This window comes from Alligator mississippiensis, chromosome 2, assembly GCF_030867095.1.
Source record: "Alligator mississippiensis isolate rAllMis1 chromosome 2, rAllMis1, whole genome shotgun sequence".
NCBI lineage: Eukaryota > Metazoa > Chordata > Crocodylia > Alligatoridae > Alligator > Alligator mississippiensis.
This window is the reverse complement of record NC_081825.1, coordinates 289411098-289428698: the sequence shown is the minus strand read 5'-3', so window position 1 is coordinate 289428698 and position 17601 is coordinate 289411098. Positions and strand designations below refer to the sequence as shown.

At 43.1% G+C, this 17601-nt stretch overlaps 1 protein-coding gene across 2 annotated transcripts in view; it reads left to right on the top strand.

Annotated features, from left to right (window-relative positions):
• The window catches only part of LOC102575423 (protein AHNAK2), a 67766-nt gene that overhangs the window by 24259 nt on the left and 25906 nt on the right, over window positions 1–17601 (top strand). For both annotated transcript variants that reach the window (XM_059723294.1, XM_059723295.1), the window contains exons 2-6: window positions 12848–12930; window positions 13537–13632; window positions 14963–15025; window positions 16368–16509; window positions 17176–17357. In XM_059723294.1, the coding sequence (XP_059579277.1) occupies window positions 16374–16509; window positions 17176–17357 (318 nt within the window). In that variant the 5' untranslated portion in view covers window positions 12848–12930; window positions 13537–13632; window positions 14963–15025; window positions 16368–16373. The remainder of the gene's footprint in view (window positions 1–12847; window positions 12931–13536; window positions 13633–14962; window positions 15026–16367; window positions 16510–17175; window positions 17358–17601) is intronic.

Sequence of the window (17601 nt, the reverse complement as noted above, 5' to 3'; positions counted from 1 at the left end):
ATTTTGGGAAACTCGGTGGAGTTGCACCCAGGATGAATTCATCTGCAAAACTAGCTTTCACGTGCACCCTTCTTTGAACCCAAAGCTTACAAATTCCAGAAACTCTCTCTGCATTTTAAAGGCTTCCTCCACATTGAAGCACATACAAATAAAGGAAGGTGTGCTGTGCCAAATATTATTTGCTGCCAAAAATATACCTCCATTGTCTCTCCACAGAAACAATTTTTATTTAATTAAACTTAGGTAACTAGCTGCATTAACATTGCTGTAAAATATTTTCCCAGGGTCAATTACTGCTGTTTACCGCTCTCCCTTTAATTGCATACAACTTACATTGAAAAAAGTTTTTTCTTCTGTGATGTTTTATGTCAAAAGAATCTGGCCTAAGTAAGCCTACCTCTTCCTCAAATTGCAAAGCTATTCTCAAGAGTAACTATGTATACAAAGAGCTGTACAAAAGCTGCATGATTTTCGTTTCACTCCTATTTTGCAAGGGAATATTTGAGGCAGTGAAGTGCAAAGTAGCATTGTTCAAGTCATTTCGATATGTATCTGCATTTGCTCTTGTACTGAATGTTACCACTGCAAGAAAGGTAAACACGAGTCTCGGTGAACAATGAGAATTCTTTACGCCACCAGATGAAGGTGGATTTTCTCTTTTTCTCAGACCACGCATACAGAGGAAAGCTGGTCTGATCAGTAGTTCAAAGCCAGAGTTATAACAGTCCTATAAAGCCCATATCACCTGTTATGTGATCACTAGGTTCAATAAGCAGAACCACACATGAATAAGACCTAACAAAAATGAACTTTATTATGGAGTGGTAGGCAACCTCTGCAGACCCGTGGTCTCTCTCTGACTAACGAACCGAGTGCTACTACCTAATTGAGGGGCCATCCCCCAATGTCCAACTCCCTCAGCCTGCTGTTAAGGAACATCTATAAATTACAACTTCTATTACTACGACCTGCATGTGATGTTATACAGAATATGGGCGGGTGGTCTCAGTTTTAATCCAGGGTAGTACAGTGTTCACAAAACACCCTCAGGACTTTTTTTCCACCCCCCGCCCTCCGCCTCCCTCTTGAGAGCACAAGGATGAATCTAATTTTCTTGCCACTTCTCCAGGCCAGTGCTGGGTTATACTGGGAGATGGTGCAAGGAAGTTAGTAGTACTGCTCATGCTGTACCTGAGCAGAGGTTAGACAGAAGACTGCTGTCTCCACGGCTGCCAATCTAGCATGCTTCACAAGCAGTACATTCATTTTTTATTTATTTACTTGATCAATTTTTTAAATCAGCACAGGGCTGAGATTTGTGGTGGAACAGGAAATTTACTGTGGGGAAGGGGCAGGCAGGCTCTTTGGCGCAGTGAGGCAGCGAGATGTAGAAATGCTGGATAGGTAATGTACTTGCAGTTTCTGGACTTTAATCACGTACTGCCCATCTGCATTTCTGGATGAGTCATGATAAGTGCTGCATGCACCACTAGCTAAAATGGAGGGCATGAAGTGAGAGAGTTTGGGGTCTACAGGAATAGTCCAACATATTCGGATTAACACAGTAATTCTCCACCGGGGCGCCCTGAGATCTTTTCAAAGGTGCTTCAGGGTGCTACTCAGTGTTAGCATTGATAGGGTGCAAACACAATTGACAAGGTAAACCCAGAGGCCGCGTCCAGATGAACGTGGCCATGCGGCATGTGGCGCCACAGACACGTCTGCAGTGCCACATACTGCACAGTCTCTGCACTGCGAGGGAGCAGCGTGGGGATTTTTTTGAGATGGGATATCCAGGGGTCAGATAAACCAGTTAAAAAAAAAGGCAGAGTGGCGCATGTCAGGGCAGCACACGCCACTCAAGGCCAGAGCCTGGATGGCCAGAACCAGGCTGCTGGCCAAGCTCCGAGCAGCAGGACCACCACAGCTGCAGCCCCAGGAAGCCCCCAGGATGCCTGGTAAGGCTGCGGGGGCCATCTCAGTACTGACCCCAGCCTCCCCTACCCCACCCGGGGTAACCTGTCACATGCCAGGGGGTGCATGGCACAGGCACAAGATGTCCCCCTGCTAGTTGTCTCAGGAGAGCCAAAGGTCCATGCTCATGTGACACGGCCAGAGATTGCAAGAAAGAATCCATAATGTCAAAACCATTCTGACTTGCTGTGGCTTTTCTGAGTTCTTTGCTACTGAAGAATTGCTCTATTTTTTCTGTAGTCAAAAAACACAAGTGAAAACTAATAGGTGGCATTTTCTGAGGGGTGCCTCGAGTCTATTGTGGGGTGGCTCGAGTCTAAAGAGGTTGAGAACAACTGGATTAGACTAATGAGGGCCAAGTTTATTATGGGAAAGAGGCTGCAATATGATTGCCTGGAGCAACATATCTGGATCGGTTTTGACAACGGCTACTTTGTGATTCTGGAATTTGGAAAGTCTGAGAGTTAAGTCCTCTACTAGGTGCATAGTTTCAAGGTCCCATTAAAATCCAATACACCCAATGGGCCAACATGATCCTTGGAAGCATTGCCTGGACAACAGCATAACGATGAATGTAGGCTTTAGTCAAGCAAGCAGTGAGCTCCCCACCACCACCCATGATGGCAGACTGCGAAGGGTCACTGAGGACTGCTCATGAATTCTGAGCATTTTCAAGCACATGCTTTGTTTGGGCACTAATGCCTGAACCCACTTCTGCCCCTTCAGATTTCAGCAAGAACATTTTGGAGGAGTCCAGAAGTTGTGACAAATCTACTGAAACTGAAATAGAAGCGTCATAGACCTTGGGGGAAAAAAAAACCTTTACCAATGGTAACTCAACTTATTAGAAGACTGTTCTAATATCCAGAGATTTTCACCACAATTATGACACACTCTGGGACATTCAGTAAATACATCCAGAAAGGAAAACACATGTCAGTGTCCCATCCTACCGCATCAAAATATGGAGACAGAAAAATTCCTGCCAGCCCAAGCCAAGAAAATATAAAAGTCTATTTATCCAGAAAAATTATGCTTCCTTTCTCCAACAAAGGAAAATTCAGAACAAAGCCAAGCAACATGACACAGTCATCTCCAAAACCACTGAGTGGAGTGACATGGGAACAGACTTTTTGAATCTCAAACCAAAGTTTTGTAGCCTTAAGACCATACTTCTTTCCCAACCTGAAGAGACAAAAATAAAGACAGGCACTTAGCATTACTCCTGGGTATTCTTGATGTCCCTTTGGCTGTCAACCTTTGGTGATAGCTTTATGTCAATATTTCCTTGATAGACATCTGCTGAAGGATTTGCTGCCAACTACTGCACCTCCCCTGGAAAACATTTTTGTTGGGTGTTAGCCTGAATGCACTCTATTCATAACAATGATTGTATCCTGGCACACACAGGAGGTTTGTGGGCCCCACCAAACCACACTTCTTATGTAGGTCAGGAGAAAGGGCATAAACACTCTTCCGTATCCCTCAGTCAAGCATCTCTAAAAATGGTAGTTCAGTGAAACTCATTTACTTGGGAGCTGGGAAACTTCACTCTGACAAGTGGGAACCGAAGGTGTGGAAAGAAACCCCTTCATATACAGCTCTTGTCTAAAACATAACTGAAGTGGAGAAAGCCTCCAACTTCTGTTAAATTTGTCTCAAAAGGTATGTTAGAAACATGTCACCATTCCCTATGTCCTATTGGTGAGCAGTTGTGCCCTTCATAGGGGTTTTATGTCTGAGCAGCACACAACAAGAAACACCTGATCTTCAGTAGTCACCTGCCCTTTCCCACACCTGTGGCTCATTCAGCACCCCTGTCAGGAGGAGCTCTGCTTGGATAGTACTGGTTTTCATCCTCACCTTTCACTGGCAGTTGCTTTACTCAAGGGAAATGTTCCATAAAATCTCACAGAGCTGAGTCTAGTCTTTCAGAAACCCCATTTCTCTCTCCATGCTGGTGCGCTTTGCATTTGTTTGCATACAGGCTTCCAAACTGACCACAAAGTACCTGGAAGAGTTTGCACCTGCTACAGTGCCTGTTGAAATCAGTGGCACCATTTTCCTGGAGTCCAGTGGAAACAGGAGGGGATGCCAACTCCCTGTACAGCTGCACTGCAGGAATACAAGCTGTACATGTACAGGGCAGGGCAGGCAGAGCAGAGGGGCAGGCTGATCTGCTGCAGGAAAGTGCTTTGTGTGTCTGGGCAGCTGAAGGCTGGTAGCTGTCTACAGAGTGGTTAATCTGGTAGAGCTACTCCACTAGTTCACTCAGGCAGGAGGCCCTGCTTTTAGATATGGAGGCCGTGATCTAAATTCCTCATAGAGCCATTCACTGGCAGAATGCAGCGGTCATGGATCATTAAAGCACAAGCGGTGACAAAGCCCTGGAGGTTTAACACAGGTCTAACCAGCCTGGATGTACAACCAGTAAGAACAGGAATGACACCAGTAATAATCAGGAAGTTTTCTAGGTTGCTCTTTTAAGGGAAGTATCCCACTGGGAAGAAGAAAACATAAAGGGCAGGCACCGAGTCACCTTGCTTTTCTTCTGTAGTCTCAGATGGTATTGTTTGTGTTCCTGTGTTCAGTTAAGATAAAAAAAGCCCTGGCACCTTGAATCTGAGCTAACATCTTTTTACTATCCATCAAATCAGATGTTCTAATCCGTCATGTCAAATCAAGACTGCACTCTTGAACGGGAGGTCCACTGTGGTTTTCTTTTGTAGCTATACATCTTGCAGCTTACAGAAGTGCTGGGCTTTTTACTCTAATGTAGCATTAGGTCATCACTTCCATTTGTAACTTGAGCTGTACAAAGAGACCTCTAGAGAAAAGCCAGGGGAATATTGGAATATTTTAGGCTGGTGATGACATTGGGTAGAATAACTATTTTTATGCTGGACATACCATTTGCATAACACATGGGCTGGCAAACGCTGAGTAGCTGAGTGAAATGGTACAGCTAGGAAAAAGAAAGTGGTTCCGCTTATAGTGGTAACTCTTTATCACAGTAGCTTCTGCAGTGTGCCAATAAAATAAACGAATGTGCAGAGAGTCATTTATATATTGCAGATTCGTGCTTCTGGGCAGAAAATGGTGAGTGGAAAGAGAAAAGGGCGTTGGTGTGTTTCACTCTAGTCATAACTTTGTTCTGGTTTATCTATGATGGCTTTTAATGAAATGAAAAGCTTAAATTCCCCTTTATGAGAATGTGAAGCAGAACAAACCCCAAAAGTCATAGAGTCCAGCTGTTGATACTGACCCTCCCACGTTGTGTTGTGATTGGCTGGGTATTTCTTTGGTAGGATATCGCAGTTACTGACCAATCCTCAAAGATGCAGTCTGCTGAGTTCTCACTCCTACCACACACACACACACACACACACACACACACACACAGAGCCAATTCAAGTAACAGACTCTAATAATCCAAACATAACAGAAGGCCAAGTAGAGGTAGACCTTATAGACCGAATCAGAGATGTATAAGCTTTTGGGAGCCAGATCTCACTTCATCAGATCCTACCTCTACCCTGCCCAGCTTCAGACTAACATGTCTAACTACCTCTATCTAAATATAATTGCAAAAGTTGACAGAGACAGTGGAGGAAGGGAGTGGAAAGAGACTGGGGGAAGAGGAACAGTGAGGGTATAAAGGAAAAAAAGAACAAGGTTGAAGTGCCCTCACCATCACCAGGAAATACAACACAGCTATTCCAGCCACACAATGAGTAGACTTTTCATCAGTCCTGCTGTTGCACAAACCAAAGCCTGATTCAGGAAAGGTTGCCCATTCAGGAAGGAGGAGCACATGCTGAACTTCTAGCACATGCTTAAGTTTAATTGGAGTCAGTGGGATTTGAGCATGTGCTGAATTGTGTCCATGAAGAACCTCAACTGCAAATTTGCATAGTCAAAATTTAGCATTTTGAGAGAAAGTGAATTGCAAGTGGCTGGTGGTTACAAATGGCAGCTGTCAGAGCAGCTGTGTTCCTAAGGGCAAGGAGGATGAGAGGAGGAGCCCGGATAGTCAGGATGCCTTGAAGAGAGAAAGGATGGGCTAGGAAAAAATAACTAATGATGCATGTATTGAAAAGAGCAAGGAAATGTCTTGGAAACAATGAACTGTTTTCTCCTGTGCTCTTTGTACAGATTGCTTCTTACAGTGGAGGAATATGTTGTGCAGCCTGCAGCAGTACTGTGCCTTATAAAAAAGGGGGTTTAAGATAAAAAAAATATGTAGGCTCATGAAGTTGTTCACTAGCTACCATCAGTCACACAAGGGTACAAGTGAATAGGCACATATCTGGAGTCACTAAAGACATGAAGCTAAATACAAGGTATATTCCAGTGGGATCCAGTACAGCCAACAATTGCTTTATTCTTATAGGTGCTAGTTTAAAATCCTCCAAGATGCTAATTTTGCAGGCCCTCACATATGCTGCACCCTGCACAGTTATTTCTATGCTCTGAGTCAGTCCAGCTGAGGATGTGTCCCCAGTACTTTATAACTCCAGTCCTAGAAAAATGTTCTATTTCTCTCTGGGTGGAATATTTCTAGTGGAGCCAATTTACATTTATGATTATTGCACAATTTGCAAAATGGCCAAAAAAACCTATTACCACCCGCACAAAATTCTTACGTGCCCAAGTTGTGATACAGCTGTGATACAGCCTGTCCAGATGTGGGTCTGCTTTAATTTCTGACTAGTCCTGCAAACACTTATGGATGCATCTACATGAGAAGAATAGGTATGTACTCCCCTTGTGGCAGCTAATGAGGCAACAAACACAAGTCAACAATCCTAGTGAAGACAACACTTGTAGTTTTAACACCTATTAGCAGGTCTATGCAAGTCCTATGCTTTGTTTGCAAGATTTCAGGTATGGCCTTGTCTGTACCAGGGGAAAATATATTTTTAACCCATGTACCCTAGTCCATATTAAATAGCCATATAAAAATCCTAGTAAAGATAAGGTACATCTTATACATTAGTTGTTTCACAGTAAAAATAAAACAAATGAACAAATAAATAAGCAAATTTGGCAATAAGGAGCCGGTCTAAGAGGGTCATTCTATAAAAATGTAAACACTTTAAACCTGTACATAGACATAAATTAAACTACCTAAATGAGCAAATTGCTCACATGCAAATAAATATGTTTGCATGTTGGGCCCAACAGGGAACATTCAGGCTGGGATTGAGTGAGGGCATACAATTAACAAGCACAGCAGCTAGGATTAGATTGCCCTAGCACACTTTAATTTTTCATGAAAATGTCTCAACTGGAGCTTTTTAGCAATTGTCATTTGTTGTAATGTTGGCACTGCTTAGGCCCTCAAACCAGGCAAATTGAGCTGGCCACATTGGAGAGACATGATCAGCAAAATTTTATTTGAACACACTAACACGGTTTTGAATCATATGATCTGCCATTGTTCCATTCTGTATAATACCCACTGCTTACTGTCAAATAATTCCCTTGTTCTAAAATCAGTCCAGTGGCTCTGAGATGTGGTTACGGATGTAAATTCCTGCTTGTTTATGAAAACATTTTGGACAAAGCTTTGATTGTCCAGGATTTATGAAAGAGTTTTAAAACCTATGAAATGTTGGCATTATGGCTGTTTGGAGCATGAAAATGACATGCACATGAATCACAGTTTCTTGGCTCAATTGTTTGTGTAAAGAGAACGAAAGCTTTGCTTAAAATGGAATTCATTGGCGTGGTTCTTATTTTTATGGGTTTGTTTCTAGTATCTTGTGAAATTCAAAAAATTCAGGCCAAATTCAGGCCCAGGTTTCAGTGGTAGTAATGGGGATATTTGTCTGAGATGGCTGCATAAGGAGGTTGAACAGAGGCCTGGCTAGTCTAGAGAGCAGCTGGCCTGTGCATAGGCTGGGAAGTTGGGACAGCCTCATGTTCCTTCAGTGGCACGACAGAGCTCCTTGAAGGGTAAGTAGCTGGCACAAATGGCCACACCTTAACACTACCCCAATCACTTCTGTATAAATCCTGGATAGGGGCTTGGGTTCTTAATTTCTCAGGAAGAAATGGTCCTGCCATAAAGGGAGATGGCCATTTAGAAATGGTGCACAGGAATACCGTCTTCCATACTACTCAGAACTTAGAGAGTAGGGGCCTTTGCAGTTGTGGATAGATTTGCTTCTTAAACTGAACATAACTGCATTTCTGTATATCTTTTGGAGGACCTCTAGGCACATTTAGAGTGGGCAGCGTCAGATTTATAATATCCCTAAAAAAGAAGAGTAAGTAATACCTAATTGTGAGGGCTGTGCAAACCTTCGGATCATGATTCAGATTCGGAGATGATTCGGATGATTTGGAGGCCAAATCTATGAATCCAAATTGAATTGCTGGAAGTTTTAGGTTTTCTGAATCGATTTGGAAAAGATTCGGAAAAGATTGGGAGATTCAGCCATAGGGTATAATTAAGAATCAATGAAATATCTATAACTTTGTTGTCTTTTGACTGATTCACATGAAACTTTCAGGGATGGTAGCCTCTGCTACCTTTCAGGGATGGTAGCCTTGAGCATGATGTGTGCCAAGTTTCAAGGTGATAGGTGCAGGGGTTTGGGGGGAACTGCACCTCACGCTGCGGACAAGCGCAATTTGTGACATGGGTGACACTGTGTGTGTTAAGGCACAGCAGGGTGAAAGCTGCAGGCCTGCTAGCCCCTGCTGAGGCCACAAAGTCTGTCAGCTGTCAAGGAGATCGGTGCAGGGGCTTCTGGGTTGTGGGGCCCTGCACCCCTAGCTGCTGACAGGCAAAGCTCATGTCATGGGTGCTTGTGCAACTGTGTTTGTCTTGAGGCATGGGAGGGGGAACTACTGTAGGCCTGGCTGCTAAGCTACTGTGTTACCAATCAATCATGATTCACTCAGGGACCACCTCAATAGTCAACACACAGTAGCTAGCTACTAGATAATAAGTTAATGAGCAAAGATTAACACCTACAAAACCACAGACTAAGGAGAGGAAAGAATACAGACAATCAACTGCCCCGAGACAGAGACAGTCAGCTGCACAAGCACCCATGTCATGAGTTTTGCCTGTCAGCAGCTAGGGGTGCAGGGCCCCAGAGCCCCCCTGCACCCATCTCCTTAACAGCTGGCAGCCTTTGTGGCCACAGCAGGGCCTAGCAGCCAGTCCTGCAGTAGTTCCCTCATGCCCCCGCCATGCCCCAAGACAGACACAGTTGCACAAGCACCGATGACATAAGTTTTGCCTGTCAGCAGCTACAGGTGCAGAGCCCCAGAACCCAGAAACCCCTGCACCGATCTCCTTGATAGCTGGCAGGGGGTCGGACTCGATGAGGGGGTTGGACTCGATGATCTATTGAGGTCCCTTCCGACCCTAACATCTATGAATCTATGGCCGCAGCAGGGGCTAGCAGGCCTGCAGCTTTCACCCTGCTGTGCCTTAATGCACACAGTGTCACCCATGTCATGAGTTTTGCTTGTCCACAGCTTGAGGTGCACTTTCCCTCAAACCCCTGCACTGATCTCCTTGAAACTTGGCAGGCTGTGTGGCCTCAGCAGGAGCTAGCGTGCCTGCAGTTTTGACCCCACTGTGGCTTAACAGTTAACACATACACGTGACATGAGTTTTGCTTTCAAGAATTTGGGGTGCAGTTTCCCCCAAACCCCTGCACCTATCTCTTTGAAACATGGCAGGCCTTGTGGCCTCAGCAGGGGCTACCACTCCTGCAGTTTTCACCCCACTGTAGCTTAACACACACGTGTGACATGAGTTTTGCTTTCAGAATTTTGGGTGCAGTTTCCCAGAAACCCCTGCACCTATCACCTTGAAACTTAGCATTTGTCATGCCCTCAGTAGAGGCTACCATCTCTGCAGGTTTCATCTGAATCAGCCAAAAGACAACACAGTTATAGATATTTTATTGATTCCCCATTATACTGTATGGCTGAATCTCCAAATCAGCTCCGAATCTTTTCCAAAGCAATTTGGCCGAATCGAATCGGAAAAACAATTCTGATCTCCAAATCAAATCTCTGGCATCCAAATCGGCCGGATCCGAATTTAATAGTTCCCTATTCTCACAGGCCTACTAATTTGCAGTACATTGTTGGGCATCTTTTCACTTATGATGAAAAGCAACTGTTATTTTATTCACAGCAGTTCAGTTTATCTATGCTTGCCCTGAAGAACCCATATCCTGAGAATCCCGCCACATACGTAGACAGGAATAGCATTAGGAACAGCAGGATCAGCCGGGGTTTTCAAAGGGGCATATGAAGAATAGGCTGCCATCTTTAACTAAAAGTTAATAAGAGCTGGATGCTTAATTCCCATAGATCTTAGTAGCCAAGTCAGATGGCTTGTGTTTGAACTGCAGGTGCTGGATACATACCATACTTATTGGGCTCCTGAGTTCAATGTATTTTGTTTGAAATGTTTCTTGTAGTTTCACTGAATCTTAACCAGAACTCCCCTGGTAACTGGTGTCAATTCAGGAGAAAAAATGCAGGCCTCCTGAAGAGCTAAGTAAGTCAGTCGTCTGCAGTATATTGAGCCGTTCTGGTTTTGAAAATAGAAGCCCTGAGTCACTCATGCTTTGCTCCTGTTTCAGGCGGGGGAAACTTCATTCAAATCAGTAACACCGATGCAAACCAGGAGCCCGGAGGTGAATCAGCCCCTAGAACCTTTATTGATAATTCTTTCCTTTCTGCCTTCCAGTGGCTACATTATTCCCAGAAACTTGCACTCAGTGCTATAATTAACCTAGGAGGACTAGGACTTCAAGTCCTGCATTTCATGTCTTGGTGAATAAGCAACTTAATGGATCCAAATGATTGTGACTTAAGTCATTCTGCTGAGCTGCAGTGTCTGTATATGAGTATTTTCCCCCGGTGAATACCCAATATTACCCTAAACTGTGCCTGTTTTGGTTTTTGCAGCTGAATAAAAAGTCTCCTGGTTTCTGCAGTATCACTCCACTCAGTTCAGCAGCAATCTGGGAATTCCTTGGCAGAGTCAAATACAATTCAAACACTGTGGCTTTAATTGAATTATTATTCCAAAGATAAAGCAATCAGCATAATATTAGCTGGGCAAATTATTTTTCATAATTAATATGATGATCAATAACTTCAATTTATTACTTTAACTTATTTTAAATTTTGAGTACACTGCAAGTTTGTTTTGGTAGTAGCAGTTTAGGTGAAAAGGGGCTTGTAATGCTCAAAAAACTATAGCAGCACCTCTGAGCTTTACTACCAAAGCAGTAGTTTAATCTTTTAGCAGTAGGGAAAATATGAACATACAAAGGCAGATGTGCCTTGATGAGCCGAGCACTTCTCCTACCCCAGTAACCCGCATCTCCCAGTCGCGGTACTAAGCCATTGTAGATCAGTAATTTGCATTAGATCCTTGTGCTAAAAAAACCTACGTTAAATAGTTAATGTTCATATTTAAATGCATCATTACACATCAGGGTTAACACCATGCTAACCAGGACTGTGAATACGTCTAAAAAATTATTACTGTATTTTCTTTCATAAAGCATGCGAAAGCCCCCCCCACCCAACCAGTCAGGGGAGACTGCCTTGTGCATTATTATTTGGTGGCAGGGAAGCAGTGGCAGCATTACTTGCTGTGGCTCCTAGAGTGGCACAAGGAGCCATAGCAATTATGGTAACTCCCCTACCAATGTCCCACTCCCAAATCTTTGGACCCTTGGCGAACCCTGCTGCCGAATGATATTGCCCCACATGCTGGATCAGGCTGGCAGGTGGGTTCAAATCCACAGCTGAACCTGGCATGCAACCTCAGACCCAGCATGCTGAACTGGTCCCCCTGCGCAACCTCAAAACCAGTGCCCAACCTTAAGCCTGGTTGGCTGAATCAGGCTGGCAGGCCGCGTTGGTCTATGAGCCCCATCCGGTGGATAGGGCTGGCAGGAGGCTAGTTTCTCTACCTGCTGCTATTCAGTTACTTAGAAGAACATTTTTCTGTGCGGTGCCTTTCAAAAAGAGGGTGCACATCATATTCAGGGGTATTCTCTGTTCGAGAAAACATGGTATTTCAGGCTATATAATTACAGGTGCAGAAAAACAGGAACACATAAACAGAGCATCCCTTGGGTAGGGCGAATCAGGGTGATTGCCCTGGGCCCTGCACTTTGTGGGGCTCCGCGGAGCCAGGCGAAGTGGCCGTGGGGCCCACCTGGAGCTGGTGCCTCAGCCCTGCACCACGGAAGAAGTGTCCACCTGTTCACCGCCCCCCACTGCACGCCTCTGGCTTCGCATCCGCGGAAGAGCGGCCCGTCCGGGGCACATGGGATCTGCTTGGCCCTGGGCACCAAATTTCATTGCTACGGCACTGCCGTACCCTGCCTTTGCGGGGGTCCCATGGCCCCACACAGTGTTAAAGGGGCCCCACACAGGCTCATTTGCTCCGCAACCCGCTAGGGTCGGCTCTGCGCGTAGACCACAGGATCAGTCAACTGAATAACTTGGACCAGAGCACTGAGATCCTGATGCTCAGTCCCTGTCTCATCATCAGGCCACAACCCTTCCTGTAATTCAGACTGTTTGCGCCAGTTCCTAATATACTTTTTCAGGATCAGGTTTTCTTGCCTTCATTTTTACCACAATATTTGTATCTGTGGACACCTGAATATTTTTTGTATCTCGGGGGAGACCAGCATGGTGCTATTTGAGAAACCTTGACATAAAGGTTGGATTTAAATGACTGGAAATCAGACTCTGAACACTTTCCATAACTATATTGCTCTGTAAATCTGGCTCTTAGTAAAACTCACTGTCCTGTACACTCTGTTAGGGGCACAGGTGTTGATGGCTTTTATGTTGTTTCCAGCTTCTGGCAGACAGCTGAGACCAGCAGAGTCTGATGCGGATGTGGATGCTGATGCTGACGCTGATGCAGAAGAAGATGATTCTGTGAGTTATGTTACCATTAGGTCCTGAAAGCATAAGTAATTGTTTAATTTATTGATTCTTTTTTTTTTTTTAAACAAAGATGCTGCTATTAGTATTTCTGTTTTGGGAGATGTTCTGAGAGCCAGATCTACCTTTTGATCTTCAGAAATACAGAATCCTATAGGACAGAACTTGGAATACTGTAATTTGGCAGTAAAAGTGGAATTCTGAGGTCTAGCATTTTCTTCTTTATGATTTTTTGCTTAAAGCACAATTTATATGGCTTTTCTCCATACTTGAGGTCATTAGAGGGACAAAAATTAGCACTTAAAAAAAGGTGTGAAGCAAGTCATCATATCCTCTTTTAATTATTAATACCTACCTATTTTGACTGAATTTCTAAAGCATTAAATCAAAAGTTTCCTGTATTCCAAAATTAAAGAAGTTGTAAAAGTGTTATCTCTGTCTTCAATGTTCTCCTTTGTTGCTTTCATCCCATTTGTTTGCTTACGGAGGAAAGAATGAATGGCCATTCTGTATCTGCTGATACCTGCCAAGAAATTTGGATAACTGTTGCTTAACAATGAAGAGCCCTTGTCCCTCATCCCTTCCATTTCTTTCCTGCAGGTCAATGAAGTGACAATAGAAGACATACGACCAAGGCCACAAGGATCCTCTCCAGTTTATGAATATTCCATAGAAGAAGACTATTTTAACAAAAAGGCAAGACATGCGCCCGAGGGCTACCTGTTATCCTTGGTTCATTTTTGGTGGAAGTTTCATCAGTTTAGAGTCACTAGCAAAAACCCCATGCTCTTAGACTGGGATTTGAACTTACTGTATATAGAATTTACCAACTAGGGTGTCTCATTTTATTTATGAACAAGAGAGCTTTAGGTTAGTTCTGAAATTTCATTGTGAAGAAAGAGGTATGATAAGCAATTGCAGTAAGAAACATGTTTATTTTGCTATTCAGCTATACTCATTAAGCATTAAAAGTTTGTTTTCCCCTATTTTGTTCCTGATTGGAGCTAGGATAGAGAATTTCATGACAGTCATAATTTTCTGGGAGATATAAATGTTAAAAAAAAAAAGTCTGTCAAGTTTGAGTTTACATATTATAAAGGTTGTAACAAGCTGCAGGTCCTTGCAGGTTGGAACACAGGTTGTAAGGGGACCGATTTGAAGGGTGACACCAGGAAGCTCAACGTGCTTGGAAAATTTCAAATGGCTCTAAAGCAGGGACGGGCAATTATTTCGGGCAGAGGGCCGCTTACTGAGTTGCGGCAAGCCATCGAGGGCCGCATGACAGGCAGCCTGGAGCAGATAAATATTAATTTTCTAAATTTTTTAGGGGCCCTGAGGGCCAGATGGAATGGCCGGCGGGCCGCATCCAGCCCAGGGGCCACATTTTGCACACCCCTGCTCTAAGCGCACACTGCACCACATGGCTGCAGGCAGCAGCACTGAGCACTTGGCTCTAATAAAGAGACAAGTTCTTGCAGCCCAACTGGAGTCCCTTTAATATTGCACAGAGCTCTGTACATGAAAAGCACATTAAAATTATCCTGATCTTCTGATTAACAAAGAAATAAACATGTATGTTTGAATACATAGTCAGCAGAATAAGGCTCATTGTAAAGTAAGATGTATGTTAATCATAGATATGAAAGCATGATGACTCCACAATGTGATGGACCTAAAGAAAGGCTTCCACATCATGAAACAGACATTCCTTGATTGAGGATCTAGCTCTAAATTTTCTTCACAGTACTCAGATGTCCTGGGTACTTAGTTCCTATTAATGTTAATGAAAGTATGTGACTAAATCCATACACCCCATGCTGAAATGAACTCTCTTGACTGTATGGAAATATTCTCTACTGGCACTTAAGACAGTCTCTGCTTTCAGTGTGAATCATGAATTGTAGTTGCCCACAAAAAAATTCAGCCAAGGACCTGATTTTGTACAAGATAGCAGCCATATAAACGCCCTGTGCCTTTTATAACAACCTCGTATCTGAGTGCTCAATAATTACAATTTCTTTTTCAGCTTCAAGAAGATCTAGAGAACAAAAAATATTCTAGAGACAAAGAAAAACTGGCTCACCCAGAGGTAAATTTGAAAGCAACTGATATTTACTTTGCAGGCACCCCTTCTGCACAAAAGCCAGGTTGGTTACAATGTGCAAATTGTGGCTGGGCAGAAGAGATTCGGACATGTTGCACAAGCTGCCTTTTAAATAATCACTTCATGGTGGGTCCCTTCATATGAGCTACTGTCCTCTTCAGCTTCCTTTGGTCCATATAAGTTGTGGTCCATATAAGTTGTTTCCTGGCATCAGCTTCTCTGGCGTCAGTTTTGAACATGCACTCCGTCATGTACTCTGCTCCTTCATGGAAACAGGATCGTGCAGCCCAGCTGATGTAGGCCTGCCAGGGTCAGTGCTGACCTGCCCAGATTCCTTCATAGCTTAAGCTCACCCTTCTTTGGAGCTGCTCTGGGTGTGCAGGGACATGTGATGGCTGAAGCAAACAGATACACAAATGCTGTAAGGGTTCAAGACCTTGGTCACTCTTTAATTCAGCTCAGGGCTGTCCAACAGGTGACCTGTACATCATATCCATCCGCCAAGGCCTGTGGCCCTTGGACTCCCTGGTCCAGGTGCTGTTCTCTCTATGGCTCCAGCTGCCACTGCTGGAATCTGCTCCTTCCTCCTCTGGCTTCCTGTCTGCATTTGCTTCTTGGAGCTAAAATAGGCAATAATTTCAGTTAGAGGGCTGTTTAATGAGTGTTGGTGAGCTATCAAGGGCCGTAAGGTTAGCTCCAACGCTTGACAGATGACCTGCCCCCTGGCTGCTAGGTCTGTATGAAGCAGCTAGTATTTGCTTCAGATTCGGATTCAGCTGATTTGGGGGACAGTGATTTGATTCGGTGATTCGAATCACTCTCCTGAATTGATTCGGCTGAATCCGATTCAGAGATTCGGCTGCTGCACTGTGCAACGTGGCATAGAGATAAGGGAAACATGGAGGGCTTGCACAAGGTACAGCAAGGGCGAAGCGCTGACCTGGCCCCAATCTAGTATAGCGTTTAATCATGTGACCTTTTTTTAATACTTACATGGTCCCATTAGAATTAAGGTGCTTGACACCTTTATGGATTGAGCCCACGTATGAGTCCATATTCAAAACAAGCTTTCTTGTGTGAGCTATGGTCAGTATATTGGGAAATGCTCTCTTCCCCAGAGACCAAATGCTATATAGCAGGGATATCAAATATCCAGCCTCCATAATTCTAGGGTATGGAGCTCCTGATGCTCATCTCACTGCTAGCATGTCCAGATGTGGTCTGTAAGGAGCCTGAAGGGGGCTGAGTTTGACATCCCTGATGTAATAGCCTCAATGGTCTATATAAATTAAAACTGATTTTAACGTGATACCTTTCTTGCATCTAGAAGACCATGGAAGTGACCCTGACAACAGAAGTGGAGTCTGGGGCTAGTGGTTTCAGTGTGACTGGAGGAGGAAATGAAGGAATATTTATAAAACAAGTACTCAAGGAATCCCCTGCTTCAAAATTATTCAGTATGAGAGAAGGTACAGTCTGATCTTCCAAACTGTTTTTTTTTAAATTTTAATTAAATTATTGAGGAATTTGATATAATATTAAATCCCAAAGTATGTGTACCTATAAATATACACACAGTATAGCCTATTATCAAATAGCAGCAAAAAAAATCCCAGTTCAGCAAACTGTATGCATTTAACTTTACATTATCTGCTGCATTTAACTTTACATTTGCTTTATATTATCTATGCATGTAACTTTACTCTCCCATGAGGAGTTTTGCAGGATGGGTACCTTAAATGGTGATGAAATGTAGTCTCTTTGAATCCTGACATACTAATTTCCACTGGAGCTATAATATTTCTTTTCAAAAGAAATATAATAATAAGGAATATGAATTCTTTAAACTGCAAAGGTAAAAATAGCTTCCTATTAGAATGGGGAAGAATCTGCTCCAGTGTATGGTGAAGTTTTAAACATTGTTAAGTGGATGAATACACACTGATACAAGAAAAATATGATTTAAGCAGGAACCATACCCCCATGCATAAATATTTCAATAACTGAATACATGTTTTGCCTGATCATCAGTTGGTTAATTATTGTGTATACATTGTTAAGTACAATTAACTTTTTAAAATCATGCAATAGAGCAAGCTCATATTTTAAAATAAAATGTATGGTGCCAATTTCAGGTGATCAGCTTCTCAGTGCCACAATATTTTTTGATAATATCAAATATGAAGATGCACTCAAGATTCTTCAATATTCTGAGCCATATAAAGTCCAATTCAGCCTCAAAAGAAAGCTTGTTGAGAAAGAAGAGTTAGAACAATTTCATTCAACAACACAGTACAAGAAAGAAAAAATAATTCAGGTAAAGTTATCTGATCATGCAGCAAAGAATAGAGTAATATGTTAATAATTCACAACATAGCAGTATGTATTTAGAAAAAAATATATTATTGTTCATTATTCTAGGAGTCTGCTTCTGGTCCAAAATCCAGTAAATAATAGTTATATTCACATTTTTCAGTGTTTTTTATATTTCTCAGAAATTCATTAAAAAATGACCCTCTACTTTTGACCCCTTCTAATCAATATGCTCATTGTCCTCTTGG